Here is a 26,182-nt window from a genome sequence, read left to right on the forward strand (position 1 = left end):
TTAAAATCAGAGCAAGACTTCTGACAGTACCGTACAGCATCGCACAACAATGTGTCGTCTGTCTATCTTTCATGGTTACGATAGCTCAATTGTACTTTGCGAACACGGATAGCTAAGCACTTACATGAATAGCTACTTGCCAATCGACTAAAATATTAGACGTGTCTGAACGAGCGTATTCAGACAGGTCGACAAGGTTCGTTAAGCGGCGAGTTGGTCGACTCGATCAACTTTAATCGAGCTGTAAGAAGCTTTAGAATCGCTCAGTGTAATTACTGACGCGAATACCATTAACGATAATCTCTAATTATGGAAATTATGGATTATTATTATACTGTAGCTGAAGATATGGAATCTAATGTTGACACGTACGAAGCAGCTAATACAAGTAAATAAGAACACTGGTTTACAGAGCTAAATATTCCCAATCACCGATTCGCGCATGCCAGCTAACAAAATTAAAGTTCAATTTGAGTGCTTTCCAGTGAAATAATTAAATTTTAATTCAATGAAGCATTTCAATTAAATGTTATTTTCACGAATAACGTATTGATGGATTTTAATATTTTCAACAAAATATTACAGCCTTCAAATTTTACTAATTAAGTGTCAAAAAATGTTTAAGGCACTTTTAATTTGAATACCGCTACTTTGAATATCAGAGATAATAAAGCGTTTGTTTTTTCCGTGCTGAATATTTACAAAATATAATATTATCATGTGTAGTATGTAATATAATACTTTCCCTGAATTATATACTTGTAATTCCGTGTTTCTACAAGCTGATCCAGGTTCACGCTAGAGCTCAATGATAATAACTGTTCCATGTTGTATGTTGAAATCAAAAATTCCAGATTTACGTGTGTCAAATACTAACTAGGTTTGCATAGATTAAGTATTAGTAATCATTCGAATGAATTGGGTTAGCTAGTTTTATGCGAATTAAAAATATTATAGCGATCAGAATTATAGTGATCTTTATTTATTATATAGATTTATTTACTGTGATTGAAACAGAGGATTATGCCTCTAATTAATAGTAATTTAATAATAATAATAAATAAAATAAATAATAATAAATATAATATAATAATAAATAAATTAAATAATAGCTATTTCTTAATGTAGTAATGTGATACATCTAAAACAAGTAAATTTGTAGAACTACTCAACTTACAACTCACAACTAATGAGTAACAACTAACTCGCAACTACTCGCAACTTACTCGTAATTGACTATCCTCTTCATCAAAATGTCCTTTTATACCATAGTTTTCGATATTATCACCACCTACATGTGTTTTACAGCTATTAATGACTCAAGATGATCAAATAAATTATAGAAATAGAATTTCCTAACACTAAATATTTTTATATCTTTATATATTCTTGTAAAAAGGAATACCTTTTAAGAATATTTTTTAAAGGAGAAGATTTTTTTCTTAGAAAAAGAGAAGACCTCATAAGAAATAGCTTTAAAAAAAAGAAGAAAAAAAAGGAAACAAACGATGTACGTCCTAGGCTTCTAGCGAAACTCTCTTTCCAAGTAATTGTTTGTTTTCATAGTTCGCGTTTCTTTGCCTGATAAAATGAACATAGAAATGGATTAAAAACGAATAACCTTATTACCTTTTGCCGGGGCCAATAAATCGATACAATGCCGCATTTCTTGCACAAGATGCAGAAATAACTCGGAATTAACTGAAGAAAGAAGGAGGAAGAGTAATAAACGAGGGTTGAAAAAGCAGTAATACTTTAAGTCCTATGAAAGAGAGTTGAGTAAGCAAATAAGACGTCTGTTATTAAGAAACATTAATGATTACGCCTACGGAGACGATCAAACGCGAAGAAAAGTGGAGAACTACAGATAATAAAAGTGTCAAAAGACTGGGAGCAAATCCTGCAATTAGCGTTTGATAAATTGACCTATCATCGTGCCTTTCATAAACAACAAATTGGTTATATCTATCAAAGTACTATTAATTTAAAAAATAGGTTCGAGTTACTTAAAGCGTGTTCGTTAAACACGGAAACATGAAAAGCGTGAAACACGTTTATTCGTTCAACGTTCTATTCTTAACTCAGCTTAGCTCAACAGATGTTATTAATTCGTATCTTCATTGATATACAATTTTATTAATTACTATTTTTATCGATATAAAACAAGCGATTCCAAGAGTTCGGTTTTAAGTATCTAGATGTAAATTACGCGTTTTCTTTGTTTTTATTACAAATTACTAATTTTTACACTATATTTTATCATTACAGCGAACATTATTAATATTTTATAGATGTCATTAAATCTATGATGTATTAGCACCTTATACAACGATACATAATTTATACTTATTTTAATATTGCAACGGTATAATTTATGAAACAATATAAGGTACAGTTTTCTCTACAAACATAGCTAAGAACAATTGAGAAGTGAATAAAAATGTATTATAAAGTAACGTATTAAGATAGATACTCATCGTTAATACGTATTAACGTCAGAACTTATGAACCATCAATTTATTTATTCTATAAAAGGACAAAAGATTGTGCCTGTATGGCAGTATGAGAAATGCAGAACTAAAGTAAATTATATACTTGCTCTCTCGATTTAGAGATAACTGTAACCTCTTTCAGTAATTTCACGATAGTTTTCCTTATATCTATCAGGGCTTTCTTATTCCTTTGAGTAAATTTCAGTATCTTTACTATTTGCGTATCCGATATTTAGAGTTTCATTTACGAATACCGGCAAGTTTAACATTCCGTTCAATGTGTCAGAAGCAACAAATTCTCCAACCTGGAAGGCGCTCGAACTCTACGAGCATTAAACGATCAATCGAGTCAGTGAACCAAATATACCGAATGCAACTTACATGTTTGGAACTTTGGTTTTGGAATTGCTGTATCAATGATTCACTATGTGGACCGTGATATCAAACTCAATCGTTATCTCAAAACATCGACAGTTATCTTGTAGTTTCGTTGAGAACACAGATAAAATATAGAATGCAGATAGAACGTTATTCATTTGTAATGTTTAGCGTATTCTTATAATGAATATTCGGATTTATTATTTTATCATTGTAAACAAATTTTATTAGAAACAGATCTTCGACAACGATTGACCACAGTTGATGTTAGAACTTCGATCAATGATATTCTTTTACTTTTGTTTAATTATTTTTATCGATAATATCAATTTTCGTTGCGAAATTATTTGTTCGTTTACTTGTTCATTTTTAATCGGTTACTCAATTATATTCACAACGTCGACATTTCAAGATATGATAAATGAACGATTATGAAAGCATTGTATCAATGTTAAATAACATTCAATTGTTATAATAAGCAATGAAATTTTATTAGCCAGAGTTGATGTCATTGATTGTTGTTAAATATCATTTTTAAGATCGTTCATAGTATAATGAATAAAAGATAAAGGATAATCAATCAAATAAAAAGGAAACAAAAGAGGGAAAAAGCTATTGTTGCCGTATCCAGCAATCTTCAATTGGCATATAAAATTCAGGAAAGCTTAATGTTTCTCTGTAATAAAAATTTGATCAGAAATTTTATTGTCAATAACTCACTCTTCCATTGAAAGAAGTTCTTTTTATCATCACCAAGGTTTCATCTCCTCTCTCTGCTGACGAAATCCATTTGCCATTTTATGTAACTTCGTCTGCTTTTAACATCGATACTTTGGCGTACCTCTATAAATTGCCATAGGAGCTGACATTTGACACAAATAGAAAAAAGGAGAGAGGTAAAATAATGCTGAACGATCCGTCTAAAGTTTCCCTCTCAGGAATCCCCAAAATTTATTTTCAAATGCTTTTGCATTGTTTAGAAACATTTACAGAAATAAAAGTAATTATGTACATTGTGATTCAAATATACACAATATATTTACACATTATTTATACATTATATGAACGATCAAGCAAAGTCTCATTTTTTAAATGTTCGGTAATAGAAGCAAAAATATATATATTTAATTCCATAACTTATTAAAAGGACAGTTTTGGTATTTATTATTTGGAATTTTATAATTTGTATCTTAACTACAAAATTTTTAAAAATCTCTGAAAATACATGCATAATCGAAATCCCACTATAGAGTTTCTTCAAACAAAAATCCTAACTCTGTATCTTGAGTATGGAAGTTGTATCTCTTTCATCTGATAATTATCCAAGCAGTTTCATTAAAACCATCATATTTTTCCATAAAGTTTATCTACCAGGTTTTTTTTTATCCGCTACTGGAAATTAAAGTTTAACGCACTGTAGGTATATTCATAGTTTTCATCTTAGTAAAACTCCTTTCTCATATATTCTAAAAATTTCTTTTTCTCAAAATACCTGCATAATCGTTACGTTCTTGCCTGCTGCCACTATATTTCTAATTTATACCATAGTAGGAAATTTTTTCCTTCTGAAAATGTATATACATAATCGAGAAGCGATCCAAATTTTACCATAGAATTTCTCCACGCGTAAAATCCACCAATCCCTGTGCTATCATGAAAATTACATATTTTCCATCTGGTGACTATCCAAGGAATATCGACCACCATTGAACACCAGCCAACTTAAGAGCTCCACGTGCTGTCAACATTCGTAATTCCGAGTAGAGTGGTTTCTATCCGCATTGGCTGTCGTTTAACGGTTAACGCATAGAAAGGAAGAAATGAACGGAGAAGAGGAAAAAAAAAAGAAAAATAGAAAGAGATGAGATGAAATTATATTTTATGAACGATCGGTTGCGGCCGATGATTCGTCGAAACACCCCCGGGAGCCGATGTTTCGCATGAGAATTAAGGTCATTGCAGGGGGACTCGACCGTTAATTTCATCTTCTTCTCTGGCAAGCGACGAAGCGTCGCGGCGCCTAGCATCCCACACAAGCTCACGCACTGATGCACGTGCACATGTGTGACCCGGTTGCGCGTGCTGCACTATCCCGAGCCATGTACTTTGCGTTTGCGTTCCGCAAAAGGGGATGGAGGATGGTTTATTGATCGCTCGAGGAAGAAACGATTCTGCGTCTCGCGTCTCGCGATCATCGCGAAACCCATCGGTTGCTATCCGTCCACCTTGTTCGAACCAGTCTTTCTTTTCGTACTTTTCTACGTGTGGCGAGTCATCGTAGCCTTCCCGTTGCTAGTCGAATGACGTTACAAAGATTATGAACGACCAGATGAAAACGAGGATTTAACGGAAGATCTCTCGTTTAAGATTCCTCCCTCAGAAAGGGCTATAGCAACCTGACAGTTTAAAAAAATTGAATTGTTCTCTTTCAGTCTCTTTATCCTAGTTATTCTCCACGAATCTATACGATCCAAAGTGGACATTGTATTTCGATAGAAATAAGCTGTTAAAAATATAGATGGTTTCTAAATATTTACTCGTCAATTATCTTCGTATCATTATTCATCCGATATATATTGAAAAAAGGGAAATATCTGAAGAGATACAAACGTGAAAAAGAAGCGAGCCAGGATTAAAAATATTAGGTGTCAACAGATATAAATGATTTGTTCAACCTTCAAACTCCCGTTTCCTTTCCGTTCCTACGGTCATAAAAAGTCTTGAAAAATCCCACGTTATATCTTTGATAACTGATTCTAGTTTAGAAATCAAACAGAATTTTTTATTTCCAATCTGCTCAAACGATCGCTATCTATCGATATACTATCGGAACAGGTTTCAGATACAACAGATATAACTTCGTTATTTCGTCGAATGTTTCTTTGAAAAGATTGGGAAAAGAAAGCGATAAAACTACAATGAAAGATCTGAACTTTTCGTTTGATGCTTACCTACGAAAACTTAAAACTTGAAATTAATAAAATTTATATTCCCAAACTTTATCTATTTTTCAAATGTCTCGGGGTAATTCGTCTCTTTAGGAAATCACGTTCCCCGTATTTTCCGGGGGATGGAAGAGAAATAGACCTAATTAAGAAGAGATTTTATTACACCGAGGACATAACTACGTTGTTAGATATTATCCCTGTAACACTCGGAAGAAAAGGCAATATTTCGGTAGTTTCGTATCCGATATCGTAGATTTCATTCGAATTAATTAAGACGAATTGAGTTGCTCAAGGGAGAAGTAAATGTTCAGCGAGTTAAATGTAGGTTAGTTCTAGATTAGAGCTGACTGGACGGAGTTTGGAAGACGAGAACTCGAATTTGCGGAGAAGTTACTTGTTGCGACTCGTGTTGCGACTGATGTATGTACGTCTATTCGCATTTTCTGTTCTCGCTGTTATGCTGAATGTTCCGTTATGAGGAATTTCTGCTTATCTGATCTGTTGTTAGGAACTGTCTGGTATGTATTAAAGTTTTACAATAATTCGAATAGCCTTAACATTGTCGGGACGTATGTTTTCTTTCAACGATGAACGCAATAATACAATAGTACAGATTATAACATACTGAAGTTTGAAGTATGTGTTAATTATAATTGTTTAAACGAGATACGTAATTCTATTTATAATGAGATCTTATGCATCAATAGATCTTAGTTAGAAAAATTATAACGATTCAGTCATTTTCATAAAATTATCTTGGGTCATATTATATTTCTCGTATCATTATTACTCACATAAGAGTTAGAGTAATTGTTAGAACATTTTTCCAAAATCTCTTAATTTGTTTCTTGAAACACCGTTGCTATATTTTTCATTCAAGAAACAGTATATATATAAAAACAATATTTTTTTTTAATTTCATAAGTGTTTGGGACGAACCTGAAAATATACGTAAGAGTTGCAAGGTATTTATAATATTTAGTGCAATCATCTTTAGCACAAATTGTGTACATATTTCAGATCGCTATTCGTACTGCATACTAATTTTTTACTCGGCATAACTACTATATAAATCTTCAGATTGGTTTCAAATTTTACCAATGTAATCAGGGTAGTCATATTGTATAGTCATATAGCACACATAAAATTATGTTTTCTATGTTCAGTGTTCAAATATATTCGTAACTAGATACTTAACATCGCTTGTTAGTTCAAGAGATATTTATGTTTGCCGAGGTATATGTTACACCATAACGTTAAAATAATTTTATTTTCAACTTCTAAACCACAAATATATACTTTTCTCATTTCCTTATATCGTGTCGTTATAACAGCGGAAATACGTATAATTTCAAGGAATTAAAATTATTTGCTCAATTATCAATTTACGAGACAATTGTTTGTATCTTTTACCGCAACATTTAATACATCGTTTCACAACAAATGTAAAACTTCCTGCGAGAAAAAAGGAGATATTGCTATTGTGAAGGCATCTTAAGGATGAACGAGATGTCAACATCGTCAAACGTTCTTTCACATTCGAAGACTTTCAATTCAACTCTGGTACACAAGTACGCGTACAAACATCTTAAATCGTACTTGGGAAAATGTACAATTTCTTCGCGTTACTTGTTAGGACTCTTAAACGATAATTGGATCGACATGAAAACTCCAATTTTTCAACAATCGCGAATAGGAGAAGCACGCTCGAGACAAGCAAGATGAAACGCAGTTTCGAGACAATTTATGCGCGGTGCTGATCTACATGCTTTAATAATCGGAAACTGTTGAATATTTTATTCGACTAAAGAGATAAAGTGCCTCGAACGGGGACGCGCATCGAACAAATGGTATTTTTCGATCGTTAAATTACGTAGAACCGAGTATTTTTAAATTTATTCAATTGGAAACTGTGAAAAATTTATATGGCCACGGATCGTTGTAAAAGTTGCTTTTGAACAGGACTTTTCATCGATCGCTACGAAAAAGTGGCTGGAAAACGATGCTTAGTCTGCAATTAGTGCAATTAGAAAATAAATTGAGTTGGTACTTTAAATCACAACGTTTTCGATCCGATTACTATCGCGTCTTTGTAAAATAGTATAGCGTTTTTATTTTATATTTTTATTTACGACGATAGAACAGAAAACTATAATTATTTAACTAAAACTATTTCTTAATAAATTAATGTATTGCAACTAGAACGAGTATATCGATACAATTAATCAACTGGTAACGACTAACGACGACTCACAACTCATGTTAACCGACGACAACAACCACCTTTTTCGCCAAAGCGTTCCTTTTAACGGTTTCTGTACTTCAGAAATATGATCACGTTCGCTTTCCGATGTACTTGCTTTTCCGAAAAGGCCACTTTCACCACAACACTTTCATGTTTTACCTGTACTGTAGTTCATACTCCTTACAAGTGCATCGACTTTCACACGATTGTTTCACGATACTACGATAGAAAATTGGAAAAAAGGCGCCAAGGGTATAGCTATTAAATAAAACTAAAAAATAAAGAAAGAAAAGTATGACTGGAAAATTTGTATAACGAGGAATTACTTTTACTCAGTTCATAAAAGAAATAACTTGTTAAGTAATTAAAAGTAAATTTTACGATCGGTTCGAGGAAGAGAATATCGAAGAGATTCATCGTAATTCTATAAGAAGATAGCTAAAAAAATGTATATGGCTACAATCCAAGGCGAAAGTAAATTGAACAGGATTTGTCATAGACCAAGAAAAAGTGTCTGCCTTTTTCTTTTATTTATAATTTATTATAATTTTATTTATAATTTATTATAATATTATTTATATTGCCTTTGAAAAATAGTAAATTTAAACAATAACTATGACGAAAGTGTATGTAGTTAATAATTAAGAAACTAAAAGAAAAAAGGAGAATAAAACGTCTTTATAGCAAGGGCAATGATCTTCTTGTCAATTTATAAAAGACGACTAAGAGATTAGAAGGAAACTTTATAATCACTTCGCAAAAGAGAACGTCAAAGATTCGACGCGATAATCCATGCAGATTTACAACTCGGTTACAACTTTATTCCAATAGTTAAGTACATGATTTTAATAATTTGGAATTACCGGTTAGACATGAATCTTAATAACTTATTTCCATAACGTTTATAGTTCCTGGAGGAACAATATCAAAGTAGTTAGAAGTACCTCGTTTTTCCATTAAGTTACAGGTTAGTCAAAGTCGAAAGATCGATAATGCTATTGAACAGCCTGTACAAAGTGTTTAAATATGACGTTATCAGTATTAGTACAATATGTCCAATGTTACAGATATAATGTATCTTTAAGATATTGTTTGATTGAAAAAGCAGAAATCATGCATATTAACAACAATTTGTTTATATCTCGTTCAATCTTGTATTTTTCTAACGTTGGAAAAGTAATTAGATCGAAAGAGATCAAAAGAAGAAAACACATTAATCGTATTAATAGGTAGCGATGTAACGTTGTCTTTTATACTTCACAGTCGAGCCGAGCACTTCTAATAAACGGATTATATACAAATATCGAGTATGATGGCTTATTTGATGTTTTAATCGAACTGCGAGTCGATAAAAGAGCAGAGTATCGCAAAATGCAAATAACGCAATAATTAAACATTGAGAGACACACTCGAAACTTTTGGTCTGAATTTCTGTGTAATTACTCTGCACGGTCCTTGTTTGTATCGTTTCTGTGTATCGAAAATATAACTTGTGTATTTCAACGAAAATTTGAAATATATTCCGAATTTTACGTGGAGGATTTTAATTAAAGTACATATTTGTTAGTGTAATTATGGTTTCTTTCTATATTCTGCAGGACTAAAAAAGTAAAAAGTATAATGGAACTTTAATGTTATTTAAATAATGTTATTATTTATATTATATAATTCAAATATAATTCATGCATCGAATTTGTAATCAATCTTAATATTTTGGAAATTTGTATTTTATAGAGAGTATGAAAAATGTCGTTCTGTATTAACAAATTAATTTCACAGGGAACGTTGTACCGGTGATTTAAAGAAATTACTCCATTCTTTATCAACTGTATGTACTCAGTCTCTTCCGAAATTTTCTCTTATTTGTGTAACACTATACATAAACATTCAAGTAGCACGGCGCGTGAGAGATTATGGTTCTACATATTTGTTTATAATAATGCAATACATATATATTGCATATATATAATATAAATTACTATGAATTTTACACATACGAAGATTACAGGAGAAAGCATTTTAATGTCATTTTATCGCTAAACAATAGTATTTTGATGACACAGTTGGCAATCGCCTACAAAACATTTATCAGTTCCACGAAAAGCGTGACGACTCTATTATTGCAATCGTATGAGATTCGATCGGACAAATAAAATACCATGAAATCCGCATTCAACTCGCGCGTGAACTTGACAGTCCTGGGTATCGCTCACCGCGATACCGATCGGCTCGATTCGATCGAAGAGAAAGGGTTATCGTTGTTTACGACGGGTAACAGAGGCACGAAGATAAAAATCTTATCCGCGAGCCTCGTGCGGGGTGAGTCTCTTCGGGCTTTCCCTATTGGAGCTCGACCTACATTTTGGTTACAGCGCTGGTAAATATAAACCTGGCCGCAAGCCGGAGTATGCTTCCTCGCTCGCGATTCGCGATAAAGAAAGTTTTCAGCAAAACAATCGGCCGAAACGCCGGGTGTATTCGAAGAACCGGAAGCGATGTATACGCTACTGCGTTTTCGCCAGAAACACGGCTCGACAATGCGCCATTGTCGAATTTCTGTCACCGGAAATTGAATCTAGTTCATTCGAACCTGGGAAATTAAACATTCCCAAGGGAAAGCCGAAAACTTTGAATCATGCATGGAATTTTTAGCGCACGCTACCGTCGAGTTAATTTTCACATGAGAATCTTTGGCAAGATTGGCTGGCGCATCTTTTGTTAGTTGCTTTGGAAATAGAGAACTCTCGATGGAAGTTTGTTAGGAAACACGAGAACGAAATATAGCATGAGAGTTTGTTTTCATCTATCGCTACTCGTTGGAGAACGTTTGGATGCTATTTTTTCAGTAGATTGATTATTGGAGCCGATTTAATGGAGTATTTTTAGTTTATTGATTCTTCCATGGTATTAAATAAAAGTGACTGGTGTTTACGCGTAGAAGACTGGAGAGGAAATTCGTGTTAATAAATGGAACGGAAGTATACTTTGTTTGTTAAGCAACTATAAAAAGAGCTTCTCTTCTCTTAAATTCATGTTATATTACGTAACATCCTTTTTACCAGTTATTCGTTATCCACCTTCATTTTTAAAAAGTAATATTAGGATTTTTTATACGTATATTATTTTTAATGTTCAATCTTTAATATTAAGTGTTCGACCGGTCGCGGAGAGACGCGTTCACGGTAGATCGCGTCAACGAGAGTCGTAAATTCTCGTTACGATTAGATAATCGACGCCGCGAATTGGTCGATTCCCTATTTCGATTATGATAATAAAGATGGTTGACTGATTATAATACTTACTTAACAGTACAGACGTATTCTCAGAGACGTGTAAATAGTAATTTACAACTGATTACTAATCAATGAACAAAAAACAGTCAAGACATTGATCAACGGATGAAAAACCAGTCAAGATATGTTGACTGATCTAAGGATGACAAGTTCAGTGACGATGATGTCATAAAGGAAAACTATTGCTGGGGGGCAATCACCGATCGCTAGCGGATGAAAATGACCTTTGAACGACCTTTCCATATTTATCTGATTGAACAATAACCATAAGGACCGTCTCGACTCAAAGATCTTTTATAACAGTTATGGACCTTAACAGTAAAATAAAAATGCTTAGTTTTATGACAGTTCCTTAGGATTATTGCGGTCTGACTAATTATATTTACACGGCTAGTGACCGTCTTAACCGTGAGATGGATTCTGGTTTATGTAAAGACTCATCGGACGGTCGCGACGGTTAATTACAAATAATTGTCGTACTAGTACGCTCTTTTCTTATCACTGTTGTCTATCTCGAACGAAACAAACGATACAATTTCTCTGAATTAAGCGAGCTTCCTCGCATGGATCGACGCGAACAAAGTATTACAATAAAAATCTCGTTCTTTATTAACGTCTTAGTCTCGCATTTTGTTATCATTGAGAAGAGATAAAACAATCTTTTTCAAAAAATGGAAAGTCACGAAGTTTCGTTAGGATTCGAGAGGATAAATATATCCAGATTAGAAAGGAGCTTAGATTCTGAATAGAATTAATGAGATTATACGAATCAATATTGGGATAAAATATGAATATGCAATTTTCGTCGCTGATCCGTTAACAACCACATCGAAAAAAGTAGGTTGAATAATTTCAAGAAAGAAGAGGAGAACCAATTTGTCGATCCCGTTCACGATCTAACTTGTAAATCACGAAACAGAGAGGTTATATTTAAAGGAAGAAATAAATTACTTTAGAATAGTAAACCATCTGATATTTGTTCGGCATAACGTCGAATATAAAGGTGGATCGTGTTCGAGAATTGTATCACGCCAACACGCGATGTTTTAAGCCTTGATTTTCGGTTGAATCTATGAACGTTCTCTGAGAACAGTATCATGGTTTGCATTAACAGAAATATCCATGTGAATTTTCGTAAATAGGGAAACGAACTTAGGTTCTTCCTAAGGTAACACGCTGCATATCTTCTGCTGCGATTTTAATTTTATCAAACTTGAAATTCTTTTCGAGATGTTCAAAATATTGGTTTTAATTAACTTGTTCAAATATAGATAATACGCGTAAAGATTGATTTTGGATTTGAATGTCATCTTGTGATCAAGAAAGAATATATTAACATAAAATAGCTAAAGGTGGAAGAATCAGGATCAATTAATTGTCGAATTTTTGTAGGAGAGATTTTTGTAAAAGATTTAACTGTTAAGAGAAGCGGTAGTTTAACGTCTTTCAACCTTTTAGTGCTCTGATCGATAATAATATTTTTAAAGTTATAAAGGTACTGGAAAAATATATGTTTTAGCCTGAAATAAAATGAAAGGACGATTTTGATAACGTAGAATTAATTAACGACGTACTGAACTTTAAAACTGATCTCATAAAAAAATAGAATGTTTCGTTGTAGTCCTCATGCGTAATTTCGCGTAATAGAAAAATACACGATGTGTACACGATGAAAACAGCGCTCAATTCAAAGTCTTAGCTCATTTACAAATGGCCAGCCAAACATACAATGGAAATCTAAAAATTTCTTTTCTTTTTTAGTAATTTGTACTTTTGTACAATTTGTACAGTTTGTCTAGCTGGACATTTGGTAAATTTTTCTAACTTAATTGCTAAATAATATTTCTTCCGTGAGATCAGTGGGTTGGTTTCTTTTTAGTCCTCTTTCTACGAGAGTTTTGCTCGCTTCAGGGACAAGATGTGTTGCTGTTCTTTTCTTGTATATTTCTATGTACCAGCCCATTTCTTCTTTCATCGTTGGTATTAAGTCTTTACGTATATCCTATTTTAAAAAGTGAAAAATATGCTGTCTTAATAATTCCAAAAAATCTTTCAAACGATGCATTGATAAATAGTATACTTGGATAGGTAGTTTTATGGATAACTAAAAGCAAAGCGAACAGGTTTTACGTGATATTTTCCGGGGCAGATTTAGAAATGTTTAATGTATCGAAAGTAACGAGAGACATAAACTCGTCATTTTACGTTATAAAAATAAAGACGTTGAATTTTATAAAAACTACACTCTCAACGTCGTTGCTCGATAACAAAAGGAAGAAGAATAACGGGAGAAAAATCACTCGCACGAGAAAAGATTATTTTGGTGCCGTTAGCAACTATTTTACAAGGGCACAGGAAGTATAGAGAGATTTCTAGAAAGATATGTCGCGGCGACGTGCAATTTACAAGAATCTTCTCTTACGTACGCCCCGGGAATACCAAGAGTAGAAGAGCTTTGTCGAAGGTCCATTAAAGGAGCCACAACAGCGTCGTCATGGGGCTTCCAGCGAAGAAACGAGGGCACGAAGAAACGAGGATTACACTGCTGCGTCGGTGACACTTACAGTGTCTCGCGGAAGTATTTGAACACTTACAGAAATCTCTTATGAATATTGTATGTTGTGCTTCACGAAGATGAACACTTTGGAAACATCTTATAAATATGCATATGTATGATAACCGACGAAAGTATCTGAACAGTCAGAGAAACTCTCTATGAACATTTTGAAATTTTATCGTCTCTGTAACGGAGCACGACTGTCTTCATTATTGTTCAACCATTCGTGAAGAGACGCATTCGGCGTAGATCGCGTCAACGAGAGTCGTAATTTTCATTACGATTTGGCCGATTTCGGCGAATTGGCCGATCTCCTATTTCGATTAGGATCATAGAGGTGGTTGAACTGATTATAACACTGAAGCAATGAGTCACAATATACACTTTCCTCCAACAACTTTGTAGATATAGACAGGTACCCACGTGTAGACGTAGTCTTAGCGACGTGTAAGTTGTAAGTTAAACTGATGACTGATTAACGAACGGAAAAGCAGTCAAGACTGTTCTACGGATGATGAACGAGTGAAGTTCGGTGACGATGTTCTGGCAGAGAACAATCGGATTTATTGATGACAATTTTGCTTAGATTGTTTTTAATTGGATAAGAAAAAGGTTCGTAGGTCGGGCCGCCCCCGAGAGAAAATTGCTAGCGAGAGACACTGTATGTGCGAAAAGTAAAATTTCCTGTACCTTTCCGAAGTGGACGATAAATCTCTAGAGAATACTTTAACTAGAAAGATACTTGTTTGGTCTGAATCACCTTAACTATGAAAATGCCAAGATTCATGATGGATCCTTAAGATTATTTGAGGGTATGCGATAAAGGTGTGTAGACATCTGACAGTTATCTTACCCGCGGTATGGAGCCTGGTTTGGATAGAGAGTCACCGGATGTAACAGTTATATTGGCAACATTTAAAATGAATTTAAAAATGTTGTACGTAAAAGTTACACGATATGTACTGAAAGATGTATATCTAGTAAAAAGTTGATAGCAACATGGATAGCCATCGTAATAAATGTTGAAGACAACGCGAACTTTTGTTCCACTGGATATCGAGGCTTGTTAATGTAATGGACAACTGACACGCTAAATATTTTACACTAATTATCCTGTAGCTCCTATGTACATTCTCAAATCTGATGCAAACTGTAGCGATATATAGTCCTGATAATCGGGTCTGGTTACATGTGTTAATGAAATTTCACAAAGTTTCGTACAATGCACGTAACATGTTCATAAAAACTTTTTGTAATAACTGTCCGAGTTTTTTCGCGAGTCACTGTGAGACCGAAATGAAAGAGATGGGTTGTTTCCTACTGCGTTAGCCAGATTTTACGCTATTTTTTAGAGCTTTCTAAAAAGGAACTCTGCCACCCAATATTTGCTGCAAAATTTGCATGGAAGTTGGAATTCGTGAAATGGACAAATATTCGACGCGTTCGTAGAAAGAACGAATTCGTTGGAAATTGGAAGCATTCGGGAAAATTACAAGTATTCACGATACGTCGCCATTGAATTCAGGCATGTATATATGCTCCTGAATGGATTAAAAACACATTGAAGCAGTAGGTCAAAATACACGGCTGTCGATGAAACTGCTAGATTACGAGTATGTTTCTTTAAAAACGAAAAGTGATTCTCGTTTACGAGCGAGTCGCGATAAAGTTTGAAGGAAAGGAATAAAAAGAATATGGGGCGTAGTATATCTTCGGATAACATCATACCGTGGTCTTTTTATTGGACTTTGAAAATATGTAATTGTATAACTTGAATTGTATTTTCAAATTATCGTTACTTGATCTTCGTTCCATGTTGTGTAAAGTGTAAAGTGATTATTACACTGTGCATATTAGTGCAAAAATATACAAAATGTCTAAGATATAGTACTTTTTATGACATCCAGTCTTTTGTATTTACTGAAATATTGATTCGCATAAATATCCGTGGGCTAATCATTATAAGATATTATATGACAGTATAGAGCATCTAAAAGAACTGTAACTAATATTGTGTATAGGGAAACAAATGAACAGTTGTGTAAATCAGCTCACTGCTAGTTTCATAAAATAATATCTCGCATTTATTATTTAAAAAAAATTCATTATATTTTTTAAGTCATGCAAACGTATCATAGCAAAGAATATTGTTATCTAATTATAAAACTAAATGGATGATACTTTTAAAATTTGGAACACGTAACTAAATTCGAGTTCTGAAAATCCTGACTTGCATAACAATGATTTCTATTATATAGTATATTATATTAGTAAAAATTCCTTCAGATATCGTTCTTAGAACGTAAAATGAGAAATCTACCTCTAGGCAGAATACCTTCGCACATTATTGTAGAGTTATGAAAATTTTCCGATGTAGTTCTGTTATATTGGATCGTCGAAATAACAAGTTTCTTTAGAAAACATAACGCGAATACAGTAACAAAAGGAAATGTAAGATTCAATTCCATTTCTCTTCTAATAAATAAGAATATAAGGAATTGATAAGGAATAAGGAATTGAAATTCCTATGGGGAAATGCATTTTTACTCTGACGAAAGGAAAAATATCAAATTGTTAACTTACAATCAAGATTATTACATATATAGAGCGAAATTCTCAACGAATGTTGAATAACTATTGCATATAATTATTATTTACTATACTATATAATCTCTAGAGTTTTTATTACGCAATTTTTCTACCATACTTGTAATTTATAACGAAACGAAGTTTATGCGAATTATCAAGAATGGAACTTTTTACGATTAAAGTAGTATGCTTCGTTTAACTTAAAAAAGAAAAACTATAAAAAGATATAAAGGAATTAATACATTAAAAAAAGTTAATGTTCATATAAATTACATGTGAAATATTTATACGTATATATATCAACATTCTGGAAGATTGTAAAGTTGTTAGGAGAGTTTCATCTTATTTATAGCATCTATGGGAATATCGTTCTTCTACCTTGTACCTCCAATGATTATATAGAGCGTGAGTCACGCAACGCATTACGAGTAAATATCTTCGTAACTACTTCGGAAATTGTAACAAATGTTGTCACTGACTACTGGATATTGCTTCCTACAAGTTATGTAATTCCTCTATATCGTTCTTCTATAACGCAAGAGTTTTCAAAGGAAACATCCAAGATAAAATTATTTGTAAATTCGTATATGTACAAATTCCCCAAATAAATTTTTATAATTTCTAAATTGTCGAAACAATTCTCAAAATAATAGGATTCCCCAAATAAATTGTTATAATTTCTAAATTTTTGAAACAATTCTCAAAATAATAGAATATTATTCTATAATTAAAAACTGAGTGAAAAGAAAAAAAATGAACGTGCTCATATTCAGTGTATGATAGAAACTATATTTTTACATAACTTCGAATAAGAACTTTTAACGTTAATGAAGATTTTACGTATTTTCAGAGAAGATTTTTAATATTTTCGTTTAAATTTTAGAGAGTTCAGAGTATTCTTTCAGACATCCTTGTCTTTGCGTGGGAATTTTTACTCGTTTCAATAAATTCTCTGTATAAGAAAAACGTATTATAAAATTACGATTTTTACAAACAGCAAAACTGTAAATAGCGTCATTGTAAATCTCAAAAAACACAGAATCTTAAATTACTTGTTCAAATACGTATGTTTGTGTTTCATAAATTAGAATCAAATAATACATTAAATCGAAAATAAAATACGTGACATACGTACGGACATATTTTTTTTACTAAAGGAACGGTTCAACTGTAAAGATTTCTGAAACAACAAGAGATAGAAACATAGTAGTTTGTTTTTACTGTTGCCACGTTTGCTATACGTCCGCTATACCTATTTTATTACACTTGCAACACGTCCAAAATTGTAAAGACTATGACATTGAGAAGTTACTACGAAAGTTTTAACACACCAAAGTTCTTTCTATCTACAACGATACAATGAAGTCGCTCGGAAAGGTTCGCAAACAGTGACAGTGAAACGAAGGTTATTTCGAAATATGAAACATCACATTTTTATTACGCCTATCACAGTAAAGTTTTATATTTGCGCTGCGAACACACGATGCACTTTTATGCCGATAAACTAAAATATGCTCATTTTAAAGAATACTCAATTTTTGTACGAGAATTTGAATATTCTTATAACTATCGTAAATTTTAAAAGCCAACAGATCGTGACAAATGAAGCATAAAGTTAAATACTCAACGATGTGACACCTTGGCACTTACATACGTACATAAAGACTCACGTCACATTTTATTCGTCTTCTAGCTCCTAAATTTCCCTAACGACTGGCATTTACATTTCGAATCAATTTTGGATGATATTTCATATTCTTATCACGTAGCATACAATGTGTAATGTTTTCTCTCAGAAAAGTAGAATGTTACTTGTACAAAGATGCGAGAGCAAGTGAATAAAATGAAAACGTTAATACAGAAAACATTTAATCTGCTTTTTCTTAAATCTCATTTTTATACTTGAGACGCTGTTGATCTTTTGAAAAATTAATTTGCCAAATGCAATTTATTCTGTACTGACAGAGAGACGTATATTACTGGAAAAGTCGAGAACAAACACGACGTTCGCGTTATTTTCATTCCACAGAGTAGTTTTACATTTTATACCTGGAAATTTTATTATACGCACATTATTTGTATTATGTCTTTACTTTATCGGATTCTAATAAATTTTCGTCGCATTAATTAAATTACGCAGTTTTACTTTGATTAAAAAGGAAAGATACGGGTGAAACGCGATTTCGTTTTTCGAACTGAACTTTTTCATACTACTTCACCGGAGAAATTACCCGCGGAAACTGTCCTACCCAGCTTTTTTTTAAATGTGCCGTTTTTGACCGTAAAAGCAAGCATAATAATGATATTACGACGAAAAGGAACGTCAGAAACGTTTTTAACCTTCCTTCAACTTAATTTCCCCTAAAGTAATATTCAATATATCAAATTATTCTACACGCAGACACACATTCATCCTCGTTTCACGTAATTTCTTTACCGCGATTTCGCGGAGGGAATAATTTTTTACGAGATTCTTTGAAATATAATTTATGACTTGTATTTTAATCGAGATCGTAAAAGAATATTTAATTTAGAAAGTTTAGTACAGGTTTTTCTACTGAAATCAACGCGAAGTTATATTTATATTATTATTATAAAGAATATTAATTTGGATATCAAATATACACGATATTAATGTTTATCTGTAAATGAAATAAGTGAAAAAGTATTAATTTATGTTGCGAATTTAAAATGTTTGGGATATAAAACATTTGATGAAATAAAAAGGAATTATTTTTTTATCCTGGATTAATATATCAACCTTCTTGAAATAATATATTAGTCGTGCATGATGATTCTTAACACACTACGTGTTTATAACATCACTTTTACTCGATCCTTTAAGAAATTTCTATTGGTTTATTCATGAAACACCGAATCTACTTTGCTTCAATACTTTTTATTCTACTCTGGTGCACTTTGGTAACTTCTTTACTCGATTAAAAGCGTCGTAATTTATATAAATAATATAACAGTATGTTGAAACATCTACGCTTTTGCTTAATGAGAGAAGAGAAACTTGCCAAGAAAACTTGATTTACGCTCACACGTGTAACATTATTTTGTCGTAATTCACGTAGCAAATACATCGATTCGAAGTTAGTCCGTGGTGACTTGTCTCGATTTGTATTTGTCAGCCGGACATTAGTCTGTAAATTGGTCAGCTTCCGGAACACATATCGAACCGGAAGTCGAGTACACGTCAACGGGAGAGAATCGTACGCCAGAGCCAAACTAATTAGAAATTCTAACTAGACGACATCGGTAAATTGGAGCGGCAACTTTCGCACCACTTTATTTACGCAAAATATGCGAAACGAATAACATGTTTCCAATGAATATTTGTTGTATTATAAAACATGGAACGCGTATTAATTAAAATGTTTAACAACGATTGTGATTGGATTTCGTGCAAGCTATCCATTGTAATGCTTATACGTAGGCACGAGCAACAGAAGAAAAAAGGAAATGAGGTGTAACAGAATAATTAAAAGTTCCGCACAATGGAGCCTCTGACCTACACTTTCTGGTTTTGCGAGTTTTAACAAAGAGAAAAAAATCTTCCGCGTAAGAACTGAAAACGCCGAAGTAATCTTTTATCTTTGCTTGCACTAAAAAGAAGGACTGTAGCAGCTTCAAATTAAGAAGATATTCATCTCATCTCCTTTTTTCCATGTCGCCGACCATCACGCCGTTGAGGAATCGAGCAGAGACGTGCAAGAAGAGATTTTCACAGGTTCAACGACAGCGGCAGGAACATTTTGGTAATTCATTTATTGCGAAAAAACGTAGCGAATTTAACGCGGCGATTCTATCGCAGTGCATCCTGTGAACCCTGTGAGCGAACCTTGTACAGCCTTTAGAATTGCGAACGTATCTAAGCGATCGATAAAACCCGAAAACGCGTAAAAGTCCACGGAGACGAGCATCGTCGTCGCCAAACTAGAAGCACGATAAATTCCCTCGAGTACGGGCAACGTATACGCTTCGAGAAACAGGAATCGACATCGTTTCCTGCCTTCAATAGATCGTCGACTGTATTACTGCCTCGTTATACGATTATTAAACGTCTGAAAGATCCTTTGCTTTTGTAAAAACAGCATTACACCCGGGCGTGCGAGTCCAGTGCATGTGATCGAACGCATAGAAAGAACGTACACGTAGAGAAACTAGAAATTAGCGAGCAACCAACGATTCTTAGCGCTTCAAGTTCTAACGAACCCCATCTTCAAGATCGCACTGTACAAATTAGCGATGCTCGTCTCGGCGTATCGGCAGATTTGCCTAATTAACAATTCAATTAGAAATTCGATCTTTCGAAGAAAATCGAGTGGAAATTCGAATAGAAGAAAAGAACGAGCAAAAGACACGGTAACACTCGTAGTCAAAGAAATAGAGAGAAAGAGAGAGAGAGAGAGAGAGAGAGAGAATGAGAGTTGTAGAGGATTGACTGAGCAAGGGTTGTCTTTCCGGTGTTGCAGGATGCACGCGGTTGGATTGCACTCGGCGCTGGCCATCAAGCGTCAGAGAAAACGCCGGGACGAGCAGCGTCGTGCCCGCGAGCGTCGTTATAGCGCGCAATCGGGCGAGAGCGGCCTGACGTCGCCCAGGGCTTCGACCGGTTCCTTGGATCAACAACCGAGACACCATAAAACCGGACATCCGAATCGTTCTGCCGGCCAGGGTATGTTGGATTCGAAGGTGGTCACGTCGGTGGGAATGCTTCACATCGGCGTGGTCTTCCTGGTGTTCGGTGCTTTTCTTCTGATGAGTGGCCTGTTGCCGGGAGATCTCGCTCAATGGGGAACCAAAGCATCTGGAGGCTGGTGGAACGAGCTGGTAGCCATAGGTCTGTTCGCTATCATCGTCGGCATGTTCCTCATCATTTTGAACAGGGTGATCGCGAAGAAAGAAGAAAACGACCTGGAAGAGTACGTGCAAAGGCAATTAACCAGGTCGAAGTCGGGACACAGACTGGAGAGAGACGCGGAAACTGGAGGATTGACCACCAGGCAAGCCAGAAGAGCGAGGCAACTGCAACAACAGGCAGCTACCGCTGCAGCTATAGAAACGGAGAACGAGAAAGAGTCTACTTCTCCACCGAGAAGTCCTCCGCCTGCTTATTCGCCGCCACCGACGCTCAACGGAGATCACCAGACTGCTCAGTCCGCCCTATACCTCGAACAGATCACCGAAGAGGAGATTATCAGTGACCGCGTAGAAACGTCGACCACTAACAGCCTGAGTCCCGGTTCACCGAGCGAGACCAGGGAATTATTGCAGAATCCTCGCCATTCGAAGCAAAACGGCAACCCTCAACAGGTTCATCGGCCGCTTTACGTGTCCAGGATTTAAATTACGAGGGAAAGTTCGGAGCCCGTTCTGGCTTGAAGTTTGTACGATCGCGAGGATCTCATATATATCGGGAACAAACTTGAGTAGGCGGTTTCTGCGACGGCGACGATGATGACAATGGGGCGGCGTTTTTACAATGTGGTATCGCGAAAGTTTCGATCAAATGGGTAACATCTTGGAAGCCGTAGTTTATCGATGGAATTTGTAAATGGTTTTGAAATTCGAGGAAAGGGAAGAAAGGATATTTAGAAACGAGAAATTGAATCGTCCAGTTAAGAGATTTTCTTTGGAATTAATCATCGATTACGATGAACTAAGATACACGAGCCAATATCGATAGTCTGTTTTTCGAAGTTATCGAGATTTCGTCTATTTCTTGTAGCAGCCGTTTAAATTTAAATATCTCACTACTGTCTTACAGCTGATTCGATTCTTCCCGTAAGTTATCAGTAACGAGGGATTTTTCTTCCAAAACAAGGATCTCGTCGTTAAACGTTCGCAAAACCTGACCAATGGGACCAAGGTTTCGTGCGTGACATAAATTTTCTTTGAACCACCTAAACAAAACGCAACACTATCATTCATCAAATACGATAAGAGATTATCAAAATACGATTCGTCAACGAAAACATTCCCGAAACAAAATTCATTGTTCGACACGTCGAGCGTTTAACAATTCCATTAATCGAACTCTACGGTTCAACCTTGCGGATACTGAATGAGGGCAATCGACCGTAAAACAAGCAACTAATCGAAAGCATCTCAATCGAACTACTAGTCGACGAAAGTGTAATCTACATAGTCGAAAATGCAATTTCCCGTGCGCTAATTTCGATTCGAACACAGCCGCCTCTATCTCCTTGAAAGTTTCGTATTCTCGAGGAATCGAGTTTCATAGAGCGTATTCACCGAGCATTCCACTTGGCGCCGAACGCGATTCTGCCCCGAGCAATTTCCCGTCAGGAAGTCCAGCGGGAACCGATACCGGCTCGTGTCTACTGGGGCAACGTGTTTCTTTGTGTATACGCTTCGGTTGTTACAAGGAAAGGGAAATTTAACAAGATACAGAGAGAGGGAGAGAGATACAGAGAGAGGGAAGAAGAAATCGTTCCTAGCGAACACTCGGTAGGAAATCAATTTCCTCAACGAATTACAGCGGTGGTGAGATCGTTATTCGTGACATTGTCGCTGCTTGTAGAAAGTGATCGAGATCTCGATAGTTTCAGCTCAGACTGTGAGCTGAGAAAGTTAAGTTTCCCCTGTCACGGTGCGAAAGATGCAACGACACGTGTACAGTTTTTTAATAGTTTCCTTATAGTTGTTCAGACCTGCTGCGTTCTTTGCATCATTTTAAATTCGAATTTAGATTGAGTAAAAAAAAAAAAAAAGAAAAGAAATGATTACTGGTACGCACGATGTCTCGTTTTAACTTAACGTTGAACATCTTCGTGAAATATCGCAAATCTTTTTTATGTGATCAATGAAAACAAGAAATATAGGAATTGGGGAATCGCAGCAGGGTTAAGAATGAAAGTTTTTATGACACGTTAAGGTTAATCGTGTGGTTAATCGTTAACCTCTGGAGGGATACTGACAGATATTTGTGTATTTAGCTTTCTTCTTTATCAAAGTATCGATCCAAAAGACAGTTCAAGTATGAAAAATATACGCGTACAAAAGGTAAGGACAAAGAGTAAGGAATGTCACAAAAGAACTTTATTACGAAAATTAAGTTTGAATATCTTGGTATACTTGTCGAAACAAACTTTAACTATATTCGTAATAAAATTCGTAGTATCATGAAAAAGTAATTATTTTATATCAAGTTAAATACTACAGAATACTGGGACAAAGTAAGAAATGTCCAATTCTGTTATTGTCGAAACAAAAATATCCACCAATTTTACTAATATTTAGATACTTTGTTCCTGGCGCTCGTGTTATGCATGCCGCTTTATTATTTAGCGATATGCAAACATACAAACATGCAGACTTTCTGTTTTCTCCGACGAATCTCCGACGAATATTTCTGTAATTCTAATTGCGATTGCTAGCGACTATTAATCGACAATAAATAAATAAATAACAGTAATAATTTCTGTAATTTTTCGTGTTCTAAGAAAACTTCTAAGTGCCAGTTGCCGTCATCAAAATACGCCACATCACCTTGAAATCGTTTAAAATAGACACTTCCTATTCTTCTTTATCCTTGTCTTTTGTACGTGAACAATATTACCAATTTAGAAATTATTACATTATTTCTCTTCAAGAAGAATAACGGTATAGAGAGTAATTATCTTTCATCGACTTCTAACATCAGCAAATCCGTTCCTGAGGAGGTTAACTCGCTTAATGACCTCGACTTTTCTCGATGATGAACATACGGAAGAGCGAAAGGGACGATCCGAAAGTTTGCGGTAGGAACCACGCAAGCAGGAAAGCTATTCGTCCATCGAAGTTTCTGGTCAGAGTTGCGATTTCTCTCTTTTCGAAGAAAAGTTCGGAGAAGTAGCGGAAGTTCTCGACAGAACCGATTAAATCCTCGTTAAGTATGAGGAAGTAAGTAAGAGCGAAGAGTCGATCAAGTTGTCAGATTTTTCAAGTTCTTGCGTGGTACTGTCGAGGACGCGAAAGGAAATATTTTCGAGGCCGTTCGTGGCAGGCTTTGAATCGTGCCATATTATCGAGAATATGACAGGATTTATGTCTTGCGTGCGATGGAGGTCCTCGTGGTGTACGTGTGAGGCGAAGAGTATGCGAAGAGTACCATGGAGAAATACCGTAGAAACGTATTGGTTCGCCATTGAAAGAGGAAGTCGAATAATCAGATTGCGTTTCATAACCATAAAACCACATAGACTTTCGATTATTACACGCTGTGTTATATACATTCTTATATATTAACGCGATACGGAACGAAATATGATACTTTAGATCTTAAAATTTCACTATTATCGGATGACATATTTGTGGTCCTTTGGATTTCGATAGTGTTTGTTCCGAGGTTTCGCGAACGTTTCACTTCTCTTCTTCTGGACAGAGTTGAGACTGAAGTTACGATGTCACTGGATATTTGTATGCTCGCGGCGTACAAAAATATGACACGTTTGAAATCGCATTGAAAGACAATTTGTCTTTTCCAACATTGAAATTTCATTTGGAAATCATAAAAAAGGAAGAAAATTAGTTTAATCTTGTTTCGTAACCAAACTGCAAATGTTCATACAAATTCACTTCTTTTTCTGAATATTATCGAAGAAATAGAACGTGAACAAAGATACGCGTCATTTTTACTTTATTCAAGATACCGTTGGACATTATGCGCATTCTTGTACACTTTTGCGTTTCTGAATCTGTCATAAATGCACGAACTGGGATACAGAACCGATGTAACAGAATATCCTGGTACACGAAAATTGAATTCAAGATACGATAAAATAGAATTCTAACGATAAGTTTTATATGTTTGTCCGTCCGATTTTTTACATATTTCTAAACAGATCTTGTCACTGTGTATCTCGTAGCTCTATAAAAATTGAAAATTTTACTGTGGTCTTATAGTTATGAGACGCAGCTTATAGAAAGGGAAGGATAGAATATCGCCAAACGCGAAGTTATAAAACCATGCACTCAAGGACCAAGATATAATTAATTCGAAATGATTGAGATGGACAATTTTAAAGAGGATCTCGAAAAAGACGAAGATGGAATAGAAAAATGACGGGCGGGAAAGATGATACCGCATGATGGCTGATATGTTTGTTCGGCCGCGGGATATCAGTAATTAAATTCATCGATTAATCATCTATATCCGAAAAAAAATTCAATTTAATAGACATGTAAGAAACTATACAGAGGTTTTCGACGCCAACATACTCATATTATACTTTAATATTTAAATTGTAAGTAAAAACGGACCCGAGATCGGGACTACGCGTCTTTAGAGAGTACGATTTGTCGAAAACGAATGTCCTTTAACGTTTAAGCATGTCGTTCCCGATATCGATGGTCTGATATCAGTCATTGCATATGCAAGATCGTTCGCGTTCTAATCTAATTTCACGATTTATCCGGTCTGACGAGGGAGTAATAGGATTATTAAAAAATCATTTCGGTTTCGTGCGCGTATAACATTTATCGACAGAATGAATAAATAAGTGTATCATCCTGCCATTCGTTTTATTAGGTAAGTCGTCGCGTAGCAGATTTCGTTTTGAGGCGAACAAGGTATCAACAAGTCTGTAACTTGTTTCCGTGTAAAAAAGTAAGAACTATTTCGAATCGATGCATATCTCTATTATTTTTTTTTGTCATTGTATTATCGT

General features: G+C 34.7%; 1 protein-coding gene across 2 annotated transcripts in view; it reads left to right on the top strand.

Annotated features, from left to right (window-relative positions):
- The window catches only part of LOC117235033, a 99,509-nt gene that overhangs the window by 26,268 nt on the left and 47,059 nt on the right, over positions 1-26,182 (top strand). Inside the window, exon 2 of one of the 2 annotated variants that reach the window (XM_033496680.1) lies at positions 20,984-22,425. The exons of the other annotated variant lie outside the window; for it this stretch is intronic. Coding sequence (XP_033352571.1) covers positions 20,985-21,857 — 873 coding nt within the window. The 5' untranslated portion in view covers position 20,984 and the 3' untranslated portion in view covers positions 21,858-22,425. Of the gene's footprint in view, positions 1-20,983; positions 22,426-26,182 lie in introns of those variants that run through there. 2 annotated transcript variants of the gene reach the window in all.

This window comes from Bombus vosnesenskii, unplaced genomic scaffold (genome assembly GCF_011952255.1).
Source record: "Bombus vosnesenskii isolate JDL3184/JDL3185 unplaced genomic scaffold, Bvos_JDL3184-5_v1.1 scf7180000013314, whole genome shotgun sequence".
In the NCBI taxonomy this organism is placed as follows: domain Eukaryota; kingdom Metazoa; phylum Arthropoda; class Insecta; order Hymenoptera; family Apidae; genus Bombus; species Bombus vosnesenskii.